This window comes from Taeniopygia guttata, chromosome 36, assembly GCF_048771995.1.
Source record: "Taeniopygia guttata chromosome 36, bTaeGut7.mat, whole genome shotgun sequence".
Classification (NCBI taxonomy): domain Eukaryota; kingdom Metazoa; phylum Chordata; class Aves; order Passeriformes; family Estrildidae; genus Taeniopygia; species Taeniopygia guttata.
In genome coordinates, this window is record NC_133061.1 from 2,205,674 (window position 1) to 2,229,667 (window position 23,994).

The 23,994-nt window shown below is 51.4% G+C and overlaps 1 protein-coding gene and 1 pseudogene across 1 annotated transcript; one reads left to right on the forward strand and one right to left on the reverse strand.

The window, feature by feature from the left end:
* Positions 1 to 1,111: 1,111 nt before the first annotated feature.
* Positions 1,112 to 2,044, reverse strand: LOC140681491 (olfactory receptor 14C36-like). The gene has a single exon (XM_072921337.1). It carries the CDS (start codon positions 2,042 to 2,044, stop codon positions 1,112 to 1,114), a length of 933 nt encoding a protein of 310 aa, XP_072777438.1.
* Positions 2,045 to 22,884: 20,840 nt separating this feature from the next.
* Positions 22,885 to 23,817, forward strand: LOC140681474 (olfactory receptor 14J1-like; annotated as a pseudogene).
* Positions 23,818 to 23,994: the final 177 nt, after the last annotated feature.

Consider the following 23,994-nt stretch of genomic DNA (forward strand, 5'->3'; position numbering starts at 1 on the left):
GCAGTTTGGGGGTGGCTGCCAGGCAGCCCTGGCTCTGAGCAGCAGCGTCTGCAGTGGGACAGGAAACTCCCAGCTGATGGGAACAAACTTTCTGGCTGACTGCAGAGGCCAGGACAAAGCTGAGTGGTTTCCCTGGCATCCCCCAGCCCTTCCTGGCCCCAGGGGCTGATGGCATTTGTGCTGCCTCAGGTCCATGTCCCCACAGCACCAGCATGGGGGTGCTCCCGCCTGCTGTGTGCAATGCAAACAGGGGCTGCTGAGCCAGTGCTGCCGTGTCTGTGCCTGCAAGGATGCGGCACCTCTGTGAGCTGGGGGAGAGGCCAGGGCTGCAGAGGGGGGATGGTGTTGGCAGCTCCATGAGGACGCTCTGGGACGCTGCCCTGGGCTGTGCAGCGCACTGGGGATGGATCAGCCCCTGCTCTGCTGCTCCTTCCCATCTCCCCCAGGGCCCTTGCAGAGCACCAGCCGTGCTGTTTGCCCCCAGCCTGCCCACGGCCAGCCTGGGGCTGCTCACGGGGGTTTTCTGTGCTGAGCATTGGCCTGGCCGTGTTCTTGAGAGAGCCTGGGCAAGGAGCCTGGAGCCCCCAGGCCCTGGCCTGAGGCGTCAGCGCTGCCCCAGCAGTGCCCATGGCCTGTCCCTGCTGCAGCCCCGGCACTGCCACCCCCAGGACTGTGCCCGGCCCCGAGAGCACTCAGGCCCTGCAGCAACACCAGGGCCACCAGGGCAGCGGGGCAGGGCCACGGGAGCAGCACTGGCAGCACCAAGTGCTGCTGCTCCTGGGCACAGCTGCTGTGCCAGCACTGATCTGCCCCAGCTCTGCACACAGACATTGCTGCTGCAGCTCCAGAGAAGGCAACAAAAGGGCATCTCTGCAGAAAACTCTGCTGGGACATCCTTTAGTTCCTTTAAAGTCACTGAGAGTGCAGCCCCTCATTGACACAGTCTGTGGGTACAGGAAAGGTGGAGTGAAACAAAATGAGAAATGGCACAAGGAATGGCATTTATTTGTGGACAACATTAAATGTAAAACAAAGACTTCCAAGATGAAACCAACAAGAAGTATCAAATATGACTTTTATTCAAAGTAATTTGGAGAAATTGGCCAGCAGTTTAATGTCCTTGAAAGCATCCAGTCATCAGTGCCCTCACTGCAGCCTTGAGCTCCTGGTTCCTCAGGCTGTAGATGAGGGGGTTCAGGGCTGGAGGCACCACCGAGTACAGAACTGACAGGGCCAGATCCAGGGAATGGGAGGACATCAAGGGGGGCTTCAGGTAGGCAGATATTACAGTGCTGACGAACAGAGAGACCACGGCCAGGTGAGGGAGGCAGGTGGAAAAGGCTTTGTGCCGTCCCTGCTCAGAGGGGATCCTCAGCACAGCCCTGAAGATCTGCACATAGGAGAAAACTATGAACACAAAACATCCGAATACCAAACAGGCACTAACAGCACTGAGCCCAAGTTCCCTGAGGTGGGATTTGGAGCAGGAGAGCTTGAGGATCTGGGGGATTTCACAGAAGAACTGTCCCAGGGCATTGCCATGGCACAGGGGCAGGGAAAATGTATTGGCTGTGTGCAGCAGAGCATTGAGAAAGGCACTGGCCCAGGCAGCTGCTGCCATGTGGGCACAAGCTCTGCTGCCCAGGAGGGTCCCGTAGTGCAGGGGTTTGCAGATGGACACGTAGCGGTCGTAGCACATGATGGTCAGGAGGGAAAATTCTGTTCCAAGGAAGAAGATAATCAGAAAAAGCTGTGCAGCACATCCTGTGTAGGAGATGTTCCTGGTGTCCCAGAGGGAATTGTGCATGGCTTTGGGGACAGTGGTGCAGATGGAGCCCAGGTCGCTGAGGGCCAGGTTGAGCAGGAAGAAGAACATGGGCGTGTGCAGGTGGTGGCCGCAGGCTACGGCGCTGATGATGAGGCCGTTGCCCAGGAGGGCAGCCAGGGAGATGCCCAGGAAGAGGCAGAAGTGCAGGAGCTGCAGCTGCCACGTGTCTGCCAGTGCCAGCAGGAGGAAGTGGCTGATGGAGCTGCTGTTGGACATTTGCTGTGGCTGCACATGGGCACCTGTTCAGAGAAAAGGATAGTTAAGTTTTGGAGGAGTTACCTGTAACCAAAATCAAAGCCATTTCCCATACACCCTCCTCTGTGACACACAAGGATAGTCTTCTGTGTTTAAGAGCTTAGAGGTTTTCATTTTAAGCTCCCCCTATGTCTCTCCTGCTATTTTTGGATATCAGAAATGCCCAGCATTTCTGCTGCCCTCCAGGAGAACAGAGTTGGTTCCCTGAGGCTACAGGATGAGTGGAGACTGGGGAGACATGGTCTGTCACTTCATTCTGCTTGGAGTTTCTCTGGGCTTTCATTTTCTCACATGAAGGATGTTCACACTCCCATGTTTGTCTTACAAACCCCCAGGTACTGCTGAGAGCAGATGGATCCACCACAGCCCAGCTCCACATTTGGAGCCAAGGACTCACGTTGCTCATTTCACCAACCCAGCAGCAGTTTCAGTGTCACAACACCTCTGCCTTTCCCCATCAATCTTATAACTCAGAGATGCTCTAGGACAGGTTTGCACCCTGCATTGAACCTCCCATCTTGTATTGAAATCTCCGGGAGACTTCCAAGAGTCCTTCTGATGGCACTGGATGAAGGGAGATGCAGCTCCTTCCCTGGCTGCACTGCCAGCATTGCCCAGAGCCGGGCACTGGGGACAGCTGTGTCACCCTGAGCCAGCTGTGCCCCCTGCCAGAGCCCCCAGTGCCGGGCAGCTGCTCCCAGCCCTGTGCTCTGCAGAGGGAACTGGGCCTGGGGCTGCAGAGCTGCCCCACGGCTCTGCTGCAGCTCTGCCTGCACAGGAGGGGCTGCACGCCTTGGAGCCCCGGCCCTGAGGGCAGAGGCTTGGCTGGGGGACAGGAGGGAGGGGGCTTGTGCAGAGGGAGGGGCGGCACTGGAGGGGCTCCTCTGGACATCTCTAAACTCTCCCTGCCACAGCATTTCTGGGTTTTGTTTTCTCTCCTTCCCTGATCTTCTCTCTGCTTCCTGGAGATTTGACTCCTGCAGGTGTTTCCCTGTGTCAGATCTCTCCCTGCCAGCACTCCCAGACCCCAAATCTCTGTGCACTCTCCTTGGCCTGACAGAACCCTGTCTGTTTGCAGGGCACTGGCTGGGGCAGGTTCTGTTTGCAGCTTGGAGCAAGGACAGCTCAGACTGAGCCTGATGGCTCCAGCAAAGGTGATGATGCTGCTGTCCATGGGCTGAGAAGCTGAAAGAACATTAGGGATCTCCTGTGAGCACTAAAACTAACAGTTCAGATGTCTCATGCAATTGACAAAATTCATAATCAAACTTTAATATTTATCCCCCCTCCCTGCCATTCTACAATAGTAGAAACTGAATTTAAATTCTTAAGAAATTTCCACATTTTTATTAAAATCATTGTCTTGGAAGTAAACTGTGACTGATCAGCATGTCAGAGCTTCATGAGCATTTCACCTGACCTGCACCAGAAATACTCAGAGTTGTACTCACAGTGTCTGTGGGCATTGGGATGTTCCAGCTTTAGGAGATCTCTCCAGGAGCTGCAGCTGCACTGTCCTGCAGCCGGAGGTTCCTGTGCCAAGGGCTGGCAGTGATTCTGCCCCAGGCACTTCTCAGCCCCTTCCCAGCCCTGACTGATTGAAGCTCTCTGTGCCTCTGTGCTGTGCCCGGGCTGGCTGCAGGCAGTGCCCCAGCCCTGCTGGGCTGGGAGAAGAGCTGCTCAGCAAGAGAAATGTGCTTTTGAAGCTCTGCTTGGTTACCAGGATCACCCTCTGTGCCAGGAGCCCGGCCCAGCTCAGCAGCACAGACACAGCACAAGGACTTTAATGACCCTCTGGGGCTTTGTGCTCAGGCCCTGAACATCAGGCCCTGGGAGGGAGCTGCAGAAACCTCTCCAGAACTCCAAGTCAGAATCCAACGTCAAAGTTTCTTGGACTTCTAATGGGTCCCACTGAGGGACACGACTGAGAAAGTGTCCCCAGGCCCCAGGCAGAGCAGAGAACTGGAGGCACTGATGACAGGTGGGGACAAAGAGAAGCCAAGTCTTGGTGCCCTGGGGCACAGCAGGGTCTGTGCCACCAAAGGCTGTGAGGAGACACCTTGTCCTGAGGCCCTGGGGCCTCCTGGCACAGCCCCAGCCAGGCTGGGCACTGTCACCCCCTGGTCCTGCCCTCAGCATTCCCCCATAGCCCACATCCCAGTGGCCTCAAGGATCTGCTGGAAGGAGTCCCTGGGGAGCCTTGGTCAGGAATGGCCCTGGGGGCTCCTTCATGCTCCCAGGGACTGCAGGTTTTTCAAAGGACTTTGGCTTTGGTTTTTACCTTGGAGTCTCTGAGAGCTTATTGCAATCCTGGCCTCAAATTATCTGCTGTAATTAGTCCCTGGAGAGGCTTTGTCAGTAACAACACTCAGTGGGGCCCATTAATACTTCAAGGTACTTCAGTTCTTTTAAGGTACTTGGTGTTTCCCTTTTAAACCAGACTCTGTGAGAGGTTTGTGCAATCCTGGCCCCAATTATCTGCTTTAATGAGTCCCTTGAGAGCTTTGTACTGACACTCAGTGGGGCTCATTAATGCTTTGAGATACTCAACTTTTTTCACGTACTTTGGATTTTCTTCTCCACACTGAGAGGCTTTTTTGCCATTTTGAGTCTCTGGGAGGTTTTTGTGCCATCCTGGCTTCCAGTTCTCTCCTCCAAGGAGTCCATGAGGAGCCTCTGTTGGGGATGGACTTCAGTGGGTCCCATTAATGTTTTGAGGCACTTTGGGGTTTTCTTCTGACTTTGACTCCTGGAAAGGTTTGTGCAATCTCCTCTCAGGCCCTGAGGTTCCAGGGCTCAGCTCCAAATGCACCATGGGGCTCATTAGTATCAAGCAAGTCCTGACAAACCACGGCTCTGCCTTGATCACCCTCTGCTCTCCTGCAGTTCATCAGGAAGTTTCTGTAGTGGTTTTGGTTTGCCAATTTCAGATTTCTCAGCCAATGCATTAATTAGTGTGGTGGGTTCAGTTTTGGCTAATTACCAGCGCACTAACTAGAATATACTTACTCATTTCCTGCTGTGAGGTAGGATTAGGAGAAAGGCAAAGTAGGCTCAAACTTTAAGAATATAAGGAAAAGTTTTTTAAAAGGAACAAAAGAAAGAGTAATAAGGATCAGAACAAAACTTTCAGAACAACTCCCCTCTCCATACAACCTTTTCATACATACTGATTATATAAAAAGACAAACAAAAAAATTTTCAGTCAGTTTACCACCTCTGGAATAGTCCTTCTTTAGTTCACTTAGGGAGAGGAGTCTCTGTTTCTTGCTATAGAGACTTCTCCATAAGAAAACAGTTATCTTGTGGGTCTCAATTTCCACAAAGAGCAGCTGCCTGGAAAAATCTGCAATTACAAAGGCACTCACATTTTTTCACAGCTTTTCCCACGGCTGTGTTAATGGGCCATGTCAGCTTATGGGTTATTAGTTCAAGATGAGCTGTTTGAGAGCAACGGTTCTCATCATCTATTTCTGAAATCATCTTCATCTCTGCAAAAAGAGGTCTTCATCTCTCCCTGGTGCACAGGGTCTAATCACTCTGCTCTCTTTCTCTGTTCAAACTTCTTCTCATAGGATCACAGCTGTTGCAATATTTGCTTACTTTAGCATGGAGGTCTTTGCTGAAAACAACAATCTCCCCATACTTTTCAATGCCTTATAGGGAAAAAGAGAGTCTGATGTATCAATTACATCCTTCTCCGTAGCTTTACCAGAGGATTTCAGCCCCAAGATCAAGGTATCTCCTCATCCCTCCCATCTGGGACTCAACTTCCTCTTCACTGACATCAGTGGGTTCATGTTGCTCCTCTGTGTGCCTGCCCTGTGTCCCTTTCTCTCACTGGAGGGAGGATGGCAGCACTGGCAGAGTCAATATCTGCCCGGGGCTGCAGATGGTTCCGTGAGCCCGGCCGGGCTCGGTCCTTGCGGCCGGAGCTGTTTTCCCATGGAGGTTTCTGCAGCGGCTGCGCTGGGGCTGTGTCAGGCTGGGCCGCGCTGGGGCAGGGCAGGATCTCAGCAGCCAGGCCAGAGCCCAGCAGCAGCACGGCCGGGGCCGATGGCTTCTCCTGCCCTGCCCGCTGGCTGCGGGCGAAGCCCAAGGGCGGCAGAGCCTCGGCCGAGCCGGCCCGGCCCGGGGCTGCTCCTGGGGCCCGGCGGATCCCGGCTGGGCCCGGGCTGGCGGCGGGGCAGGGCTCGGCAGCGGCCAGATGTCAGCACCCGCAGCCACGGCCCGGCCTCGGCCCCGCGGCCTCCCCTGCCCTGCCCGGCAGCCGATGGGGCCTGGCGGCTCCCTGGGAAGGGGCCCGGCCCCACGGCAGGAGCCGCCCGGCCCCACGGCCGAGACGGGGCTGGGCCGGCCTTGGCACCTCTTTGGGGCCAGAGGGGAGAGAGACCCAGCCCGGCTTTCTCATCTTCAACTTGTGTCTGCACAGAGGCGCCTGCAGTTTCCTTCGTGGTTTAACAGACTGTCAATTCTCAAAGCTAATTACTGATTGTTTTTTTGTCAGACACGCAGGAAACTGCTAGCAGCTTCTCTCAGGACATCACTTCTGTGATGCAAAACCACCACAGCAGCACAGAGCACAGAGCTCCTTTGTCCATATGTAGTGGTCATGTGCCCGAGGCCTCAAAATCCCACCTTGGGAGATCTCTGGGCCCTCTCCAAGGTGTTTTCAAATGAAAACATTCATCTCAGAGTCTAAGAAAATCAAAAGGGGACAGGACCAGCCTGATCTGTCTGTCCTTGCTACTTTTGTCTGGGAGCAATCCTTGGATATATGGAATTTGGGAGGCCAAATTCTAATTTTGGCCATGGTCCCTGGACATGAAGGCCAGTTCTTTTCCACAGGAATGAAGGAACAGTGTGCCAGTGTTTCCTAGGGGGATGAGAGACGACCACCAGATGCCAGCCAGAGCTGGTAGGCTTTGTTCTTAGAGATAACCTTGCATATAGGAAATTTTTTAAGGAGGATACCCGTTTTGGCGATGAGCATCTGAAAAGAGGGACAGTTCTTTTCCATAGCAAGGAAAGCACGGAGCCCCAGTGCTGCAGGAGCTGATGAGAAGCAGCCCTTGGCATTCTAACATCAGCCAGACCTGTCAGGTGGCTCCTGGCAGGCCAAGCCAGCCAGACCTGTTCCATGTTCCCTTGGTTCCATGGAGCCCCACAGTGTCCCAATGGTCCCCGGCTTCCAGGAGGCCCTGAGGTGTCACAATGCCCCCTCGGTGACACCAGGCCCTGAAGGGTCGGAATGGTCTCCATGGTTCCATCAGGCCCCACAGAGTCATAATGGTCTCTGGGTCCATGAAGCCCCGCGGTGTCACCATGGCCCCTTGGTTCCATGGGCTCCAGTGGTGCCACAATGATCCCCTTGGTTCCATGAGGTGCCCACAGTGTCACAGTGATCTCCATGGGAAGGAAAGAACCGAGCCCCAGTGTGGCAGGGGCAGCCACCAGAGGCCAAGGCCAGCCAGACTTGATGGTACTGGCAGATTTTGGCTGGGAGTAACCCTTGAACATAGAGAATTTTAGAGGTAGAACCCCAGTTTCGACCCTTACTGCCTAGATAAGGTGGACGGTTCTTTTCCATAGAAAGGAAAGCACTGAGCCTGAGTGTTTCAGAAGCAGGAGAGGAAAGAGGTGGTTCCTGGAGGCCAAGCCACACAGACCTTTCTGACCTGGCACCTTTTGTCATGGAGGAATCCGTGGATATATGGAATTTGGGAGGAGTATTCTCAATTTTGACCACAAACCCCTTGAGATGAAGGACAGTTCTTTTCCATAGGAAGGAAAGCACTGAGCCCCAGTGTTTGGAAAGCAGGTGAGAAACAGCTCTCAAGAGGCCAAGATCATCTAGACCTTTCCAATCCCAGTTTTGGTCATGGGTGCCTAGACAGGATGAATGTTTTTTTCCTGTAGGAAAGAGTAGTGCGAAGTCCAAGTATTCAGAAAGAAGATGAGAGGTGGCCACCCTTAGGCCAAGCCAGCCAGACCTGTCTCTCCTGATACCTTTCGTCTAGGAGCTATCCTTGGACACAGGGCATTTTGGAGGTGGAATCCCAGTTTTGGCTGTGTGCGCCTGGACAGGAAGAGGAGTTCTTTTCATTAGGAAGGAAAGCACAGAGCCCCAGTGTTTCAGAGGCAGATGAGTGCCAGCCCTCAGTAAGCCAAGGACAGCCAGACTTGTTATTCCTGGCAGCTTTTGTCTGGGAGCTATCCTTGGACATAGGGAATTCTGGAGGCAGATGCCAAATTTTGGCCATGGGTGCCTGGCCAAGATGGATGGGTTTTTTTCTCAGAAGAAAAAAAAGCACATGGTGCCAGTGTTTGAAAGGCAGATGAGAGGTGGCCCTTGGGTGGCCAAGGCAGCCAGACCTGTTTCTCCTGGCAGATGTAATCTGGAAACAATCCTTGCAATATAAGGAAATTTGGAGAAGAAATCCCAGTTTTGGCCCTGGTTCCCTGGAGGAGAAGGACAGTTCTCTCCCATAGGAAGGAAAGCACAAAACCCCAGTGCTTCAGGGCAGATGAGAAGCAGCCCTCAACATGCCAAGGTGGTCAGGTGATCCCCAGGATGCCCAACCAGCCAGACCTGTTCCATGTTCCCTTGGTTCCATGGACCCCACAGTGTCACAATGGTCTCCTTGGTTCCATGAGGCCCTGGAGTGTCACAATGTTCCCCCTGCTTCTGCAGTGTCACAATGGCCCCGTGCTTCCATGAGGCCTTGCAGTGTCACAATGGCTTCGTGGTTCCACAAAGCCCTGATGTGTCACAATGGCCCCTGGGCTCCGTGTGCCCTCGCTGTGTCACAACGGCTCCTCTGTGACACTGCGGCTGCACAAGGTCACCATGGACCCTTGGTTCCTTGGGGCCCTCATGTTTACAATGATCTCCTTGATTCCATGAGGCAGCACAGTGTCACCATGGCCCCTTGGTTCCATGAGGTGCCGTAGTGTCACCGTGGTGTCCTTGGACCTGCATTGTCACAACTGACCTGTGGTAATCACATATCCTCTGAGCAGAGAGAGAGATCTCCCAGGAATTTCCTGAGAAGCTGTGAGAAGCTGTGAGAAAGCTCAAAGAATGAGAAACAATTTTTATCTTCACTTGCTGCACCTGTTGTTGTGCACACGTGGAATGTGTTATGGAGATTTGTTTACCAAAGGGTGATTTCATAATTGGCCAATGGTGATGGTGTTTGGATTTCAATTAACCAGTCTGATCTGTCTATATTGGACTGTCTGCAAGAGCGATGAGTGTTTCTTAGCAGTATAGTATAGGATAATGTAATAAAGTGATTGATCAGCCTTCTGGAATCATGGAGTCAGTGCTAATTATTACAGGCTGGGGACGCCCTGCTACGATAGTTATCTAAGTCAATCTTCCCTTACCTCTGAATGCTGAACAGAATAGGCTTAACAGGCATAGCAGGAACACCAACCACTGTAGACCCAAAGAGCTGGCTGAGGAGTTGGGAGAAAACTTCCCCTGGTGTCATTACCTCACAGTAGGTACCATTATTAAAGTAATTCCAAACACATACAGTTAGTGTGTGGTAGCCTCAAATTGATGTGCCCACCGTCCAGAGGAAATTAAAAATCCATAAATTCCTCACCATATTAACCCATCAAACAAACTGATTATCAGCCAGATTTGCCATAGTTATAGGATGGGAAAAATGTAGCCACAACCATGTGCCACCCAAACCAGGGTAAGCTAGACCACATGGTGACACCTAATAAGGTTTCTATATCCAGTGCAACAAAAAAAATTATGTTACTCAAGAATTGTTATTCTTATTTCAGCCTGTTTCTCTCAATGCCCTCAGGCTGCACATCGGGTGCCAAAACTGGTCTTGGTTTACAAGACAGGTGTCTGCTAGGGAAGGCAGCAAAAAGCCTCCTGTGGAACGGAGAATGTAAACCCCCTCCCTCCACATTATTAGAATAATGAAATCAAGGGGCTCTCAGGCAGGCAAAGATATGGGAATAGGAATGTCAGCTCTTTCCTAGTGTGTATAACAAAGCAAACAAGCAGCAGCAGCTGCGGCACGAACAGCAAACAGAGCAGAGCCCAGTCCCGGCCTTTGGGCCGTGGCGCTTTCCCTGCGGTGCAGTTCCGGGCACAGCCAGCAGGGGCGCTGTGGCTCCCGGGGCAGGGCAGGTGCGCTGACCCCCACGCGGCTGCAGGGGGCGCTCCGGCCGGGCTCGGCAGCGCGGGGCCATGGCGGCTTTGTCCGAAGGGGGAAGGGCTGGAGAGAGGCTTTGCTTCACAAACCCCGGGGCAGCCGGCTCCGGTGCCCCAGCAGGACTCTCAGAAAGCAGTCAGCTTGGTGCCCCAGCAGCACTGGCAAAAAGCAGTCAGCTGGGCCGGCAGGATGTCTCGGCAGGCAGGGGGTGAGGGGCTCCAAGCAGGGCAGGGAGAGCCCAGCTCAGGATCCTGGACACCAGAGCAGACAGGGATAGGTCTCTCTTTTAGTGGGGCAGGTGTAAATAAGGTCCCAGTTTAGTGGCTGTTCTCACGAGCAGAGGCTCATCCCAGGACAGAAGAAACAGCTCTGGCCCGGGCTCTGGCAGCAGCAGTGGAAACTCCCATCTCCAAGAGCAGCAGCTCCTCCCAAAATAAGGGATCAGCCGATAAACATCAGCCAATGATAAGGAACAAACAGAAAGGAAAAACCCAACCCCCAACACTGGTTTATAATTCCTAATGCTAAGGGAGAATTGTATAAAGTTTTAATTCCACCTTTATAATTGTTTACATACGAGATCTTGAATTGTCAGGGGTAGGGATTGGAACCTGCTGCTCCAAGGCTCCTCTCACAAAAAAAGGCTTAGAAAGGCTGGCGGTCCTTGGAGGTATTTGGGGATCTATAGGGGCTATTGGGGGTCCTTTCTGTGCCTCCTGACCTGACAGGAGCTTCTCTAATAAACTTTGGCTAAAGCTCCCAGTCTGCCCATGACAGGAGCCCCTGTGAGTGCCTGTGACATCCCGGCTCTTTGGCAGCCTGGGGACACTTAGAAAGTCCCCATGAAACCCCTCTAAGGGCCTGTCAAAATATCTGAACCTTAATAGGCAAACTGTCGGCTCTTAACTGAAAGTTTGGTGGTTCGAGCCCACCCAGGGATGCCATTTATGTCAGAATCTGTGGTATTTAAATGATCCCAAAATTGTATAAAGTCCCTGTCTTTGAGCCCCACTGCCAAAGAAGAAGCCATAATTCATCTGTGCTGGTTTTCAAGGTTGTTTATTCTTGCTTATCTATAACATGTTCTGTCTGACCTGCAGTAGGCCTTTCTTGTGGGACAACATGCAGGGCTCTGCCCCTCAGTGGGAAGTTACAAACATTATATACCAGAAACTACCTGTGCTATATTTACAATAATGTGCCAATACCTACCACCTGTGTTGAACAATGTGTCCCCAGTCTAAACCAACAGAAAAATGCCAACACTGCAGTGAAACATGGAAGGCATGAAGAAGATGAAAAAGGACAGGACACACACGATTTCCTCCATCTTGCCTCCTTTGAACCCCTTATCTAGAATCCTAAAATTCTACTTTTGCACCCGTGTCACACTAATTATTACTCATATCAAACACTCAGAGTGAGTAATTCATCCTGTAAGATTGAAAACTCTTTTCCATGGACAGAGATCACAGGCAGTGTCTCTGGGGGCTCTGTCCAGGGGGGTTCCTGACCCCCTGCCAGGGTCCCAGACCTGCCAGGGCAGCCAGAGGGATGCCCTGGATTACCACAGCAAACCTCATCAGGACCCATTGCTATGGTCAGTTTCCATGGCAACCAGCACCAGCCCCTGTTGCTATTGTCAGTTTCCATGGCAACCAGCACCAGCCCCCTGTTGCTATGGTCAGTTTCCATGGCAACCATCTCCAGCCCCTGTTGCTATGGTCAGTCCCTGGGCAGCTCCATGGAGACCCCATGCCAGGGGTGGTTGCCATGGACACCAGCTCAGGCCGTCAGCCAGAGCCCGTTTCCATGGCAACCATTGGCACTCCCATCCCCAGGGTCATGGGATCCCAGAACCACAGACGTGGCTGAGCTGGGAGGGACCCATCAGGATCCTCGAGTCCAACTGCTGGCCCTGCACAGGACACCCCAACACTGCCAGCCTGGGCCTGGCAGCGCTGTCCAAACGCTGCTGGAGCTCAGAGAGCCCTGGAGCTGTGACCCTTCCCTGGGGAGCCTGGGCAGTGCCCCAGCAGCCTCTGGGCAAAAACCTTTCCCTGAGATCCAACCTCAGCCTGCCCCGACTCAGCTGCAGCCGCTCCCTCCACTCCTGTCCCTGGGCACCAGAGTGAAGAGGTTCCCTCAGCCCCAGCCAGGGACCCGCTCCCAAGGCTGCTGCCATGGCCACCAGGGCTGGCACCAGCTGGGATGCTCGGTTTCCACAGGCCGGGGTTCAGGAATGGGATTTCCCAGTTTCCTGCTCTCACTAAAACCGTGCTGGCTCTCGTTGCCCTCCCACCTTCCACTGGAGGAAAAAAATGGAAAGATCCCAGGCTGGGATAAGAACAATTTACTGGGAACAGCAACGAGATAAGGAACAAACTGGAACAGAAAAAATATTGACAACAGAAGGGATAAGAAAAACTATTTACAGGGGAAATTACATCACCATCAATTGTATCTTCCTGGCCACATGTCTCCTCATGCCTGGAAAGGACACCCTTCTCAGAGAGAGAGAGAGAGAGAGTCCCTTTCCTGCCCCTGGCAATGACGTGAGGTGGGAGTGAATGTAGTGACAGGGCCATGGCAGACCCTCATGTTCTTCAATCCCACATAAGGTCATTGGCAGGGGCAGGAGAAGGTACAGGTGTCTTCCCAGCATGGATCACAGATAACAGGGATCACCAGGGCTCTTCCCAATGTGGGTTGTTCAATGGGGGATGAGTCTGGAGTGGTGCACGAAGCTCCTCCTGCAGTTGGGGCACTCACAGTGCTTCTGTCACCGGTGGCTCTGTTGGTGTTGGGTCAAGTGAGAGCTCCGGGTGAAGCTCTTCCCACACTGGGGACACTCGTAGGGCCTCTCCCCAGTGTGGATGCGCCGGTGGGTGACAAGAGTGGAGTTGTGCTTGAAGACCTTGCCACAGTCAGGGCAGCGGAAGGGCCTCTCATCCGTGTGAATCCGCTGATGTTCAAGGAGATGGGAGCTGGTGTGAAACCTCTTCTGACACTCAGGACACTCGTAGGGCCTCTCCCCAGTGTGGAACCTCTGGTGGATGATGAGGTGGGAGCTCCAGCTGAAGCCCTTCCCACACTCCCCACACTCGTAGGGCCATTCCCCAGTGTGGATCATCTGATGTCGTTTCAGACTGTTGCTCTGCCTGAAGCTCTTCCCACACTCCAAGCACTTGTGGGGCTTCTCCCCATCGTGAAGCTTCTCAGGGACCACCAGGTCTGAGCTCTGGCTGAAGCTCTGCCCACCTTCCTGACCCAGAGTGGGCCTTTCCTCCTCAGAGCACCCTGGGCTGGGTTTCCAGCCCCTCGTTGTGTGGGATCTCCGGGGCTTTTCCTCCCTGTTGGATTCTTGCGCTGTGGAGTTGCTCAAATCGGCCTCTTCCATGAGGTTGTGCTGCAGAGATTTGTCCTTCCTGGTCTCCATCATCAGCTCCTGCTCTGGGGTAGGAAGGACAAGGAGAGGATGGGATTTGCCTCCGTGCCACAAGGAAGGGTAAGGAGATCCCCCCAGTGCATCCCCGTCAGCAGAGCGTCGGCAGCGGGGCTGTCCTGCAGCCGGGGGCCAGGCTGGGCTGGGAGATGGAGCAGGAGAGAGGGGGAAAGGGGCACTGATTTCCTCCTCACCTGCCTCGGTGTCCCAGGGCGTCTTCCTCTTCCTCGCAACCTTCTCCTCCATCTGGCAAAGGGCTGGGGATGGGAAATTCTGTTTTGGGAGGAAAACAAGGGATGAGCACATTCAGTATTGTCCTGGGTGGAAGGCAAACCAGGAGGAGACTCTAAGACATAATGACAATTGAATAAGAAAATTAGGATCAAGGCAATGATACAGAAACACTGGTTTAAACTCACAGAGTCAGGAGATAACCTGACACCCCGTTGCTCAGGGTGGTGGTAGCGGTCTGATTAAATAGTGGCTGCAGTCCGGCTGGAGTGATGAAATGATGAATGTGATTCTGTCAAAGCGGTGATCCTGTAGAAGGGTCTGGTCTTCCTCTGAAGGTCCAGTGGTGGTTATGGAGCTCTTGTCCTCTGGGAATGCAGTAGGCAAGGTGGTCGTGGTGTTGCATGGGTGAGATTATATCCAGGTAGGAATGCTTGGTTCCTCCCCCTGGGCGGAGCATCCCACAATGGGATGATGTAATTTTATCAGTCCTGCAGTGACACCCAATGGCCCATTAACAGAAGATGGCCCCTGGAGGGCGTTATCAGGGCTGAGCCATGGAAGAGATAAAGAACACTGCCCCACCTGTTGATAACAGTTTATGGAGATGGTGACTGAAAACCCTTTTGGTTACATCTGACACTGTAACCTGAAACAGTGAGGCCATCCCTGCTCGGGGTGGGGGGTGAACACCACCCCCCTTACCCAAACTGGCTCAGGTGTAAAACCCCACCCTGGGAAGGCCACACACACAGGGGACAATGTCACACTTGCCTCACCCCGAGGGAGATCTCTTTCCCTGTCACTCCCTTGCTCTCTCCCCTTTTTCTCTTTCTTTCAATCTCTCTCTCTACCTCACATTTACTGTTCAATAAAATCCACTTTGGATTTGGTCTCCTTAGCACCTTCATTGGGGCAGAGGCATCTCTCTAAAAAATTTATTAACCAGATTGCGACATTATTTTGGCACAGTGAGTTCAGGGCACTGCTGGCTGACCCCAAGTGCCTTTGACAACAGCATGGGTCTTTCCTCTGCGAAGGTTCTGCCTCTTTCTGGAGTAACTTGGATGCAGCTTCCTCTGAGTGACTTTTGGGAGAACTTATGAGGAAAATGGCTGTTGTGGGTGGCCAGTGTAAAGAAAGTATTTTCTTGTCCTTCCTTGAAAAATTTTTTAAAATAACTGGAGAAAAGGGACCAAATGATACTAGCAAGACTGACAAGGATCATTCACCCCAATGTGAGGAACTCAAGACCAGTAAATTCCTACAAGAAGCCCAGTTCAAGTAGATAAATTCCCAAGTAACTCCTGAATTCACAGCTCTGGGGACTTTGCCAAATATGAGAATCATTATTTTCTTTGTCTCTGTGTCATGGTTTGATACTGGTACAATGCTAGTGCTCTTTATGAAAATGTAATCTTTTAATTGAATGCTGTGAAATGTGATTGAGAACAGAGCAAAGCAGGCTTAAGCTTAATAACAAGAAAAAAACTTTATTAAACTATTATTACTACGTTATTATAAAAGAGGGAAAAAAAAAAGAAAACATATATAATTTAAAATGAAAACTTTTTAAAGTATTCTTTTTTTCACTATTTAACTTTAATAAATTACAGTGAGACACAATTTGGACTTCAATTAGGTTTCTACTTTCTAGATAATTAACACTTAGTTTATTTGCAGGGAGAGAGAAGTCTCTCTTGTGCTACAAACATCTTAAGAAATATAGCTGCTACATCTTGTGCTTTTATGTCACCACATGGCACTGCTCGGAGAAAAAAGTTTGTTAGTGGTGACTCTTTCTTTTTTATGTACAGTGCTCTTACTACTAATGTATGGATGGACAGACTGTTTTTTAGGATTTTTTTTTTTAAGGATGCCCTGCCAAGAGGGGAAAAAATAACAGTTTAGTTTTTTATTTTTGGGATTAACAGTCCCCCCCATTTTCCCCTGGGGCTGAGGATCTACGAATAGAGATCTTCTTTTCTTTTTTTTTTTTGACGACAGGGGGCACTACTATAAACTTTTTTTAACTTTTCTTTGTTCGCTCTACTTCTGTCTTTTCCCAGCTGAAGCATGGTTTCTTTGGCTTACCAGCATCTTCTTAAAATATAGTCTTTTTTTGGAGGAGAAGATCAGTTCAGTCTGTGGCTACTAAGAAAAAGTTTAGCTAAAAGCCATTCTATTGTTTCTTCTCACTTAGAATTTCTTTTTCCAACATCCCAGGTTCCAGGCTGTCTCTCTTCCTCTCTTTTTAAACTAAGGAGGAGAAAAATTTTATAAAGCTTTTATTTTCTTAGGAAGGGTTAAAAGTCTTGACTCCCAGAGATGGCTCGCTGCCCAGGCTCCAGCTCTCACAGCCCGGCTGGGCACCTTGCCGCCCCCCGCTCTTCTCTTTCTCCGCGGCAAACTGCTGATAAAACTACTGCCGTCTCTCTTTTTCTCTTGGGAGAGAGAGAGACTCTGGGGAGAACGGAGACATCTTAGATTTTTTTTACCCTTTTATCCGCAGGGGGTTCTAGTCCCTCTACTCTTGGGCCTACCTCTGAAAGCCACATGGCTTCTCCCCTCCCCCACCCAGCTCGTTGCTGGGCAGGGGAGAGTCCTGCACGGACCGCTGACCGGAACCCAAGAGAGAGCCAGTTTTTTTGGGAATTTTGCTTTTAACCCCTCTGTGTTCTCAGAAGCAGGTCTACCTTCAATTGGTCAATGTCTAAATTGACTTCTTTTTTCCGGAAAAATTCTTTTTCCGTGTCAAACTACGACACTCTGTCACCTTTGTGACAGCTACACAGAGCTTTCCCTTCCCTTTATTAATCTCTACTGGGCCAAATTTCCACTTTCCTTTTATTGGAACCTGCCAGCAGCTGAGCTGAAGCTGTGCAGGAACTGATGAAACTTGGATTTGCCACAGAATTGCTTCTATTTTCAGTTCATTAATGTTTGGGATTTGTTTGTGTTTCCATCACAAGTGACTTGTGGGAAGAGCAAATCTTCCCTAAGGCATTTTATGGAAAGTTAAGTTTAATTTCTGCTGAGTTTGTTTTGTCCAGTGCCCAGGGGATGCTCAAGGGCTCTCTGGTTTTGGTTTGGCCCTAATTTTCTTCTGATTTGTCTTTATCACTTAAAAACACTTGAAAAATGACTAAAAAGAGTATTGCCAAGGGATATCAAAAGTCCCACCATTTAACAGGTATTTGAGGTGGAATTTATGGTTTTGGAACATATTCTGGAGGATTTGTGGGTTCTTGGGGGATATATGGGAGTATTCTCCATATCTTTGCACTCCAAATGCCAAGGTGGATTGCTCTGTCACCTCAAAATTACTCAATCCCACCTCAAAATGGCTGGTTCCCACCTCAGTCCCATGCCAAAATTACTCAATTCCACAGCCTCTAGGGTGAGATGGGGTTGGAAGGAGATCGGAAGAAGTGAGATCCAAATTTGAGGTTGTGGGATTAGGATTGCGTGGGTCTGGGTGGTTGTGATGTATTTTGATAATAAATAAAACTTACAGAATTATTGATTTCTGTTCCATTCATTTTCTGTCAGTTCTGGTTTGCTTTTCAGAGTGCCGCCTTCTCAGCTGATTTTGTTTGTGACCTCCTGCCCCAGACTGAAAAGCAAGATGTGTTCTATTTGCCATCTGTGTGACAGTTGTCCTGTGTTAAGTGGGCAGTTTTTCCTTATCTCTTCCACAATCAATCCTCCCTCAGGGGAGACATCTGCTGATAATGGGCTATTGAATGTCACTGCATGACTGATAAGAACTGTAACATCCCATTGTGAGATGCTCCGCCCAGAGGGAGGAGCCAAGCATTCCTACCTGCATCTAATCTTGAGATTCTGGCCCACCAACAAAGCTTTTTCTGGGCTGGATTTCTCAGAGGAACAGCCGCCTCTTCCTCTTCAGAAGAAGACACCCTTTTCTACAGGATCATTTCTCCAACAGAACCACACCTGACACTGCAGGAGGACTGCAGCCACCATTCCAATTGGACTGCAGCCAACACCCTGTCCAACATAGTGTCAGGTTGTATTCTGGCTCTCTCAGTGTTGTTTTGGTTCACTGCATTGTTGATATTCTCATTTTCTTCCCTAATAAAAAGCTGTTATTCCTGCTCCCATATTTTTACCTGAGAGCCCCCTTTAATTTCAAATTTACAACAATTCAGAAAGAAAGAGTCTACATTTTTCCATTTCAGGAGAGGCTCCTGCCTTCCTTAGCAGACACGTGTCATTCCAAACCAAAACACCTCCTTTCTCTCCTGCTTTCCTTTGCCTGCTCTGTTTCTCTCTCTGTGTCTCCCTTGAGCCAGGGCAGCTCCCACCAAAGACCCTGTCCTGATTTAATTCCCAATCCATGAGCTACGACAACCATGGGTGAAGTTATGAAGGCTGGCAGTGAAATGTCACTGTAGGATCTTGCTCCACTTGGCTGTTGGCTCTTCCATAAGGACTTTGCCTTCAAGGGCAGGAACATCTTTTCCTGGCTGGGAACTGGAATTCCAGCCCCTGGGAGTGTGTGTCATGAATCCCAGAGGGGCATTCCCGACGCTCCCAGGGTGCTGCTCCTGCCGTGCCTCCCAAGGAGCTGTGCAGGGCAGGGGACAAGGTGCAGCAGCTGTGTTGGTGCTGCAGTGCCACAACAGCCCCTGGTTCCAGGAGTTTCCGCACTGCCAACAGCCGTTCCTGGGATCCATGATGCCCTGCTGTGTCCCCATGGATATTTGGTGTCATGAAGTTCTTCAGTGTCACAATGGCCACCTCGCTCCATGAGCTTCTGCAGTGTCCAAATGGCCTCCTTGGATGGGCAGTGTCACCATGGACCATTGGCTCCATGCAGCCCCACTGGATCACCGTGGACTCCTTGGTTCCATGAGGTTCTGGGGGTGTCTCCATGGTCTCCTTGGATCCACAGTGCCACAATGGACCACTGGATCCACGTGGCCCTGCTGTGTCACCATGGCCCCTTGGTTACGTGGGACCCCAGAGTCACAATTGACTCTTTGCTTTGTCATCCTATGGGAGAGAACTGTCCTTCTCCCGGGGTCTATGGCCAAAACTGGGATTCCTTCCCCAAATTTTCTTACATGCAAAGATTGTTCCCTGATGAAACTTGCCAACAGAAACAGGTCTGGCTGCCTTGGCCACCCAGGGGCCATCTCTCATCTGCCTTTCAAACACTGGGTCCATGTGCTTTTCTTGCTTAAAAAGCATCCATCGCAACCAGGCACCCATGGCCAAAATTCGGTATCTGCCTCCCAAATTCCCTATATACAAGAAGAGCTCCCAGAAAAATGATGCCAGGACAGAGACGTCTGGCTGGCTTAGGCCTCTGGTGGCCGCCCTTTATCTGCCCGTCAAACACTGGTGTTCCGTCCTTTCCTTCCTTTGGAAAAGAACCGTCCTGCTCCTCCGGATGTCCTTGTCTGAAATTGGGATTCCAACTCTAAAACTCAGTGCATTGAAGGATTGCTCCCAGGCAAAATCTGCCAGTACCATCAAGTCTGGCTGGCCTTGGCCTCTGGTGGCTGCCCCTGCCACACTGGGGCTCGGTTCTTTCCTTCCCATGGAGATCCCTGTGACACTGTGGGCACCTCATGGAACCAAGGGGATCATTGTGGCACCACTGGAGCCCATGGAACCAAGGGGCCATGGTGACACCGCGGGGCTTCATGGACCCAGAGACCATTATGACTCTGTGGGGCCTGATGGAACCATGGAGACCATTCCGACCCTTCAGGGCCTGGTGTCACCGAGGGGGCATTGTGACACCTCAGGGCCTCCTGGAAGCAAGGGACCATTGGGACACTGATGGGCCCCATGGAAGCAAGGGAACATGGAACAGGTCTGGCTGGCTTGGCCTGCCAGGGGCCACCTGACAGGTCTGGCTGATCTTGGGATGTCATGGGCTGCCTCTCATCATCTCCTGGAGCACTGGGGCTCAGTGCTCTGCTTTGTATGGAAAAGAACCGTCCTTCATTTCAGATGCCCATTGCCAAAACTGACACTCTGCCTAAAAAATTTCCTATATTCAAGGGTATTTCCCTGAAAAAAATCGGGCAGCTTTGGCTGGCCTTGTCCTCTGGTGGTCACCTCTTGTCTCCCCCTGAAACACTGGGGCTATATTCCTCCATTCCTATGGAAAAGAACTGGTCCTCATGTCCAGGAACCATGGCCAAAATTAGAATTGGCCACCGAGTCCTGCTGGGGTCACATAACCATCTGCAGCCCTGGGCAGACACTGACTCTGGCAGTGCTGCCATCCTCCCTCCAGTGAGAGAAAAGGACACAGGGCAGGCACACAGAGGAGCAACATGAAGACACCGAGGTCAGTGAAGAGGAAGTTGAGTCCCAGATGGGAGGGATGAGGAGATGCCTTGATCTTGGGGATTAAATACTCTGATAAAAATATGGAGAAGGATGTAATTGATACATCAGACTCTCTTTTTCCCTATTAGGCATTGAAAAGTATGGGGAGATGACTTGTTTCAGCAAAACCTCCACGCCAAAGTAAGCAAATGTTGAAGTAGCTGTGATCCCAGGAGAAATTTGAATAGACAAAGAGAGCAGAGTGATGAGACCCTGTGCCCTCAGGGAGAGAAGAAGACCTCTGTTCCCAGAGATGAAGATGATTTCAGAAATAGATGAAGAGAACCTTTGCTCTTAAACAGCTCATCCTGAAACTAATACCCCATAAGTTGGCACGGCCCTGGCACAGAGGGTGATCCTGGTAACCAAGCAGAGCTTCAAAAGCACATTTCTCTTGCTGAGCAGCTCTTCTCCCAGCCCAGCAGGGCTGGGGCACTGCCTGCAGCCAGCCCGGGCACAGCACAGAGGCACAGAGAGCTTCAATCAGTCAGGGCTGGGAAGGGGCTGAGAAGTGCCTGGGGCAGAATCACTGCCAGCCCTTGGCACAGGAACCTCTGGCTGCAGGACAATGCAGCTGCAGCTCCTGGAGAGATCTCCTAAAGCTGGAACATCCCAATGCCCACAGACCCTGTGAGTGCATTCTCTGCTCATCTCCTGTGCAGAGCAGCCAGGGGTGCCCAGGGCTGTCCTGCAGAGCAGGGTCCTGCAGCCCAGGGCGCTGTGCTGGGCCAGGACTCTGCTGCCTGCCAGGGACAGCTCTCAGCCGGCCCTGGAGCTGCTCCCAGCGCTGGCCAGGAGCTGTGGGGGGAAGGAGCCACCCTGAGCAGGGCAGGTGCTGCTGCTGAGAGGGGCTGGGTGGGGCAGGGCTGCTCCCAGCTCCAGACCAGCCTGGGCACAGCTCCGGAGGACACTTCCCAAAGAAGGTAAGCCTGGGATTGCTGTAAAGGTCAGGAGCTTTCCTGAGAGTGTTTTCAATTTCCTGCTTGGAGCAGGGTGGGAAAGTTGGGGTGATGACATGAAGAATTTTGCTTTTTATACATTTTTTATATATCTGTAGGTCCATAAATTACTATTATGTAATTATAAATTTATAATCCTTACCTAACTCTATTAAACTCTTAATGAACTCTACTTAACTACTATTATATACTTAATGTAATTATAATCCTTAATTAACTCTAATATGTTTCCTTACTTTTCTCTTAGATTTTAGAACAATAACCTGTCTGAACACATTTTTTAAATGCTATATAGTCTTATTATCAGGGAAAGAACCCACAAGAAGACCATTTCGGTTTTTAAATGTGAGCAGTGATAAGAAAACCTGGGGCAAAGAAGCCCTTGGACCTACTCCAATGGTTTGAGCCAGGGGTGTGTAACTGGGGCAACTGAATCTCCTGTTGGGTGTCCCTGTTAAATATACTAATTGATTAACCTTAATGAATTGTTGAAATCATGGGCTGGGTGTTCCCCATCCCCACTGGGACACCTGGAAGCTTCCAATAAAGGTCTTGTTTTTACTTTACTGTTCTAACACTGTTGCAAGGGTTTTTTTCTCTTTTGATTATAGACAACAGAGGGATGAGAGAAGCAGAACAGGAATTGCAATCCCAGAATCACAGAACATTCTGAGTTGAAAGGGCCACATGGGATCATCAAAGGAATGTTTGAACATTTACAGAGACTCCAGAACTGTGACTTTGGCTGGTCAGTCTCTCTGCTGGGAGCCTCCCAAAGGGCCTTCAGCCACTCCTCAGCCCTGGACAGCAGCAGCATCAGCTCTGCAGGGCCCAGCAGGGCTCTCCTGAGCTGCCCTTGCCCAGCTGCACACAGAGCCTGCCCCAGCCAGGGCCCTGCACACAGGCAGGTTTCTGTAGGGCCGGGCCGAGGGCACACAGGGTGGGATGGGCTCTGTGAGCGCTGGCAGGGACAAGGCACCTCTCAGGAGGGAATGTCCAGGCCCAGGGAGATGCTCAGGGAAGGAGAGGGGGCTGAGCAGAGCAGTGCTGGGGGAACAAGCCCATCCAGCCCCTCACCTGCCCTGAGGCACAGGGAATCCTTTGCCTCTCACATCTCTCAGTGGCAAACTCAGAGTGCAGCAGGAATGCTGGGGATTTCTGATCTAAGAGAGCCAGGAATGGTGTGTGGGTAGGAAAACAATTCCTAAAATCATCTCCTGCCATCTGTTTGCCTTAGAAGTGTGAGTGGAGATTATATCAAGTGAAGTACTGCACTTTTCTGCATTAGGAGTGATTCCTGTGACAAATCCTGAATATCCAGCCTGGTTCCTCTGCCACAGGGCCACAAACCCAGGGAAGCAGGGCAGGGATGGCTCCTCAAGAGCCCCCCCACACAGTCCTGGCTGCTCCTGGCACACTCCACCAGCACAACTGGAGCTCAGGCAGGGACCTGGGTGAAGGTTTTCCCAGAGCAGGAACAAGGGTGGGTGAGTCCCAGCAGGACAGGCTGCAGGGAATGGCCCAGGTTTGGCTCCAAGCAGCCTCTCCTGACTTGTCCCTGTCCTTTCTCCATGACCAGGTGCCCATGTGCAGCCACAGCAAATGTCCAACAGCAGCTCCATCAGCCACTTCCTCCTGCTGGCACTGGCAGACACGCGGCAGCTGCAGCTCCTGCACTTCTGCCTCTTCCTGGGCATCTCCCTGGCTGCCCTCCTGGGCAACGGCCTCATCATCAGCGCCGTAGCCTGCGGCCACCACCTGCACACGCCCATGTTCTTCTTCCTGCTCAACCTGGCCCTCAGCGACCTGGGCTCCATCTGCACCACTGTCCCCAAAGCCATGCACAATTCCCTCTGGGACACCAGCACCATATCCTACTCAGGATGTGCTGCTCAGCTCTTTTTCTTCATGTTTTTCATCTCAGCAGAATTTTCCCTCCTGACCATCATGTGCTACGACCGCTACGTGTCCATCTGCAAACCCCTGCACTACGGGACCCTCCTGGGCAGCAGAGCTTGTGCCCACATGGCAGCAGCTGCCTGGGCCAGTGCCTTTCTCAATGCTCTCATGCACACAGCCAATACATTTTCCCTGCCCCTGTGCCACGGCAATGCCCTGGGCCAGTTCTTCTGTGAAATCCCCCAGATCATCAAGCTGTCCTGCTCCAAATCCTATCTCAGGGAACTGGGGCTCAGGGCTCTTAGTGTGTGTTTAGGATTTGGATGTTTTGTGTTCATTGTTTTCTCCTATGTGCAGATCTTCAAGGCTGTGCTGAGGATCCCCTCTGAGCAGGGACGGCACAAAGCCTTTTCCACCTGACTCCCTCACCTGGCCGTGGTCTCCTTGTACCTCAGCACTATTATGTTTGCTTACCTGAAGCCTCCCTCGATGTCCTCCCCATCTCTGGATCTGGCCCTGTCAGTTCTGTACTCGGTGGTGCCTTCAGCCCTGAACCCCCTCATCTACAGCCTGAGGAACCAGGAGCTCAAGGCTGCAGTGTGGACACTGATGACTGGATGCTTTCAAGGACATTAAACTGCTGGACAATTTCTGCAAATCACTTCGAAAAAAATTCATCTTTGATACTTCTTGTTGGTTTCATCTTGGAAGTCTTTGTTTTACATTTACTGTTGTCCACAAATAAATGCCATTCCTTGTGCCATTTCTCATTTTGTTTCACTCTACCTTCCCTGTGGCCACAGACTGTGCCAA

Excerpts from the sequence above, each read along its gene's own strand:
- LOC140681491 (XM_072921337.1), bottom strand. The coding sequence starts at position 2,044 with ATGTCCAACAGCAGCTCCATCAGCCACTTCCTCCTGCTGGCACTGGCA.